The 2,363-nt window shown below is 54.1% G+C and overlaps 1 protein-coding gene across 3 annotated transcripts; it reads right to left on the reverse strand.

Moving 5' to 3' along the window:
* Positions 1–264: 264 nt before the first annotated feature.
* Ffar3 (free fatty acid receptor 3) lies at positions 265–2,098 on the reverse strand. 3 transcript variants are annotated; one of them, XM_087576260.1, is made up of 2 exons: positions 1,950–2,098; positions 265–1,802 (listed from the first exon to the last, which is right to left on the reverse strand). In XM_087576260.1, the coding sequence occupies exon 2, from the start codon at positions 1,789–1,791 to the stop codon at positions 832–834; it is 960 nt and encodes a 319-aa protein (XP_087432386.1). In that variant the 5' UTR covers positions 1,792–1,802; positions 1,950–2,098; the 3' UTR covers positions 265–831. The 3 variants fall into 3 exon arrangements, with proteins under 3 accessions (XP_087432386.1, XP_087432393.1, NP_001102382.1); XM_087576267.1 differs by having other exon boundaries at positions 265–1,745; positions 1,950–2,096; NM_001108912.1 differs by having other exon boundaries at positions 742–1,802; positions 2,031–2,082.
* Between the last annotated feature and the right edge of the window lie 265 nt (positions 2,099–2,363).

The raw sequence follows: 2,363 nt of genomic DNA on the forward strand, positions 1-2,363 counted from the left end.
AGACAGCCTTGGCAGTTTGGAATAAACTTTCTCCTTTCTTCACCCACGGAGCAGCTGTTTTGGTTTCTACACTGAACCCCACTTTCGGTCACCAAATAAGCTACACCCCCAAACCCTAAATTAAAAAAAAAAGATAAAGCTCTCGTTTGTTTTAGCCCTCCAGCCCCATCCTCTGCGGCCACCTGGGTTCCTTCAGAGTCTGAATGGGTCCTTCCACCCACCACATACCCTACCCAGAAAAACCAAGGAGATAAGGAAACATTGTTTTCTTTTGCCTAGGTACTGAATTTATTGGGATAATTTTTCTCATTGCTCGCCATTGTTCATTAAGTATCCCAGAAGATGTGAGTTTTCAGAAGAGTAGGGACTGTCTGGAAAACCCTCACAATGGCAGGTTGTTCCCCCACTCCTGGAATCCCACTAGGAGGAGTCAGTGGCTCGCACCCCTCCCCCGCCCCAAGTCCTCAGCTCAGCTCCAGCCCTGGGCAATCCCCTCCCTCCCTTTTCCACCCAGGGAGGCTCTGAAGTTGGCCAGCCAAGGCAGAGGCGTGGCCCTGTCTTCTAGCGAAGTCTCTCACAACTTTTCAGAGTGGAATTCAGGGCTTATGAAAGGGTAGGAAGGGGGTCGACATGGAGAGTCTCGAATGCGAGCACACCCGCCCAGGGCAAGCTGAGTGACTGCAGTGTCTACAGTGCACTCTAGTCTGTCTGAGGTAGGGAACAACCTGCAGACGAAGGCGTGCCCACTCCTTCCTGACCCCGGAGAGCTCTCTGCTGGCCAAAGCGCTGAGCCAGTGTTTTCCACACCCCTCCTCCGGTCCACTCTTTTCTCTAGCTCGGACATTCCTTGGATGGCTCTTCTCCGTTCTTTACCTTCAGTTCCAAGCTGACTTCCTGAGTCCAAGGCACACAAGCTCTGATCAGCCTAGACAGGAGCTGATGAAAGTCGGCTTGGAACTTGGAGGATGAAAAGTAGAAAACCAGAGGGTCAATACAAGAGTTGAGGGTGCTGAGGAGAAGCACGTAGCTCCGCCAGGTCGGACTCTCACCGCGCACGTAGCCCACCACGTGGGACATATTGTAGGGGCCGAAGCAGACAAAGAAGATGAGCAACGTGGCTACAAGAAGCCCCATCACTCTCTTGCGCCTGCGCCGGCTGGCTCCCTGGCTCAGAATCCACACCAGGCGACTGTAGCAGTAACTGGTAATACACAGGGGCACCATGAAAAGGACCACAGCCATTTCCAGTCGCACGGGGAGGAGGATGGCCAGCTGGTCCTCCCGGAATTCCAGGTAGCAGGTTCCGTTGGTCCCCTGGCTGTAGGTTGCATTTCCCCAGTATTCAGTGACATAAATCACACTACAGTGAGCTGATGCCAAGAACCAACAGATGCCACTGACCAGACCAGCCTGGGCCAGCCGGGGCCGGGTTTTGTACCACAGTGGGTAGGCTACGCTCAGAAAACGTTCTATGCTCACCGTCATCAGGAAGAGGGAGGTGAGGTAGATGGTGGTGAAGAAAAGGAAGCCAGAAAGGGGGCAGAAGATGAAGGGCAGAATCCATTTCATGCCACAGGCCGCCTCCACTATACGGAATGGCAGGAAGAGGAGCAGAAGCAGGTCCGAAATGGTCAGGTTAAGCAAAAGTAAGTCCACGGCCACCGGGCGGCGACGCAGCTTGTTCACGAAGACCACCAGGGCCATCACGTTGAGGGGTAGTCCCACGAGGAACACCAACAGATCCACTGAAAAGAAAAGCCAGTGGTTGCCGGGAAAGAAGCTTGTGTCCATGGTCACAGATGCTGGTGAGACAGAGAGACACATGAGGATCGTGTTGGGAGTTGGGGAGTCTTTAGGTTCCCTCACAGGGAGACAAGATTATTGTCAACACTGCCTGCATCCCACCACCATATCCCCACATACTCTCCCCTGCAGGTGGTCCTGCCTACCTGCCTGGTTTCCTGTCCCTCACCCAGCGCAGACATCACTGGGGCGCCACCTCTTTGTGTAACCCTCAGCCCCACACTCACCAGAGTGTTGGAGAGCTGGCACGCTGCCGCCCAGCACCCAGCTAGCTCCTACAGCACCAGGGCAGTGAGCTAGGCTGTCCAGCAGAAATGATGAAGACTTGCCTGTGCCTATGACATCACTCGCTGCAGAACTGCACAAAAGCCGCTTTGAGCTAGTTATCAGGGCTGTGTCCATATGCAAAAAGAAAGGGCAAAATTCCAAGGATGTGTGCCTGTCTGCGAAGACAGTGAAGACAGTCGCAGGGCGGACCCTCCTTCATCCTGCTTCGCCTTTATCTCCCTCAGCGGGATCTCCGTGTGCCTCTTTAGAACGATGATGCGAAGCCAGCACTC

This window comes from Rattus norvegicus, chromosome 1 (genome assembly GCF_021556685.1).
Source record: "Rattus norvegicus strain SHRSP/BbbUtx chromosome 1, alternate assembly SHRSP_T2T, whole genome shotgun sequence".
NCBI lineage: Eukaryota > Metazoa > Chordata > Mammalia > Rodentia > Muridae > Rattus > Rattus norvegicus.

What these genes read in the sequence shown, in the direction of transcription:
- Ffar3 (XM_087576260.1), bottom strand. Translation starts at nt 1,791, where the DNA reads ATGGACACAAGCTTCTTTCCCGGCAACCACTGGCTTTTCTTTTCAGTG.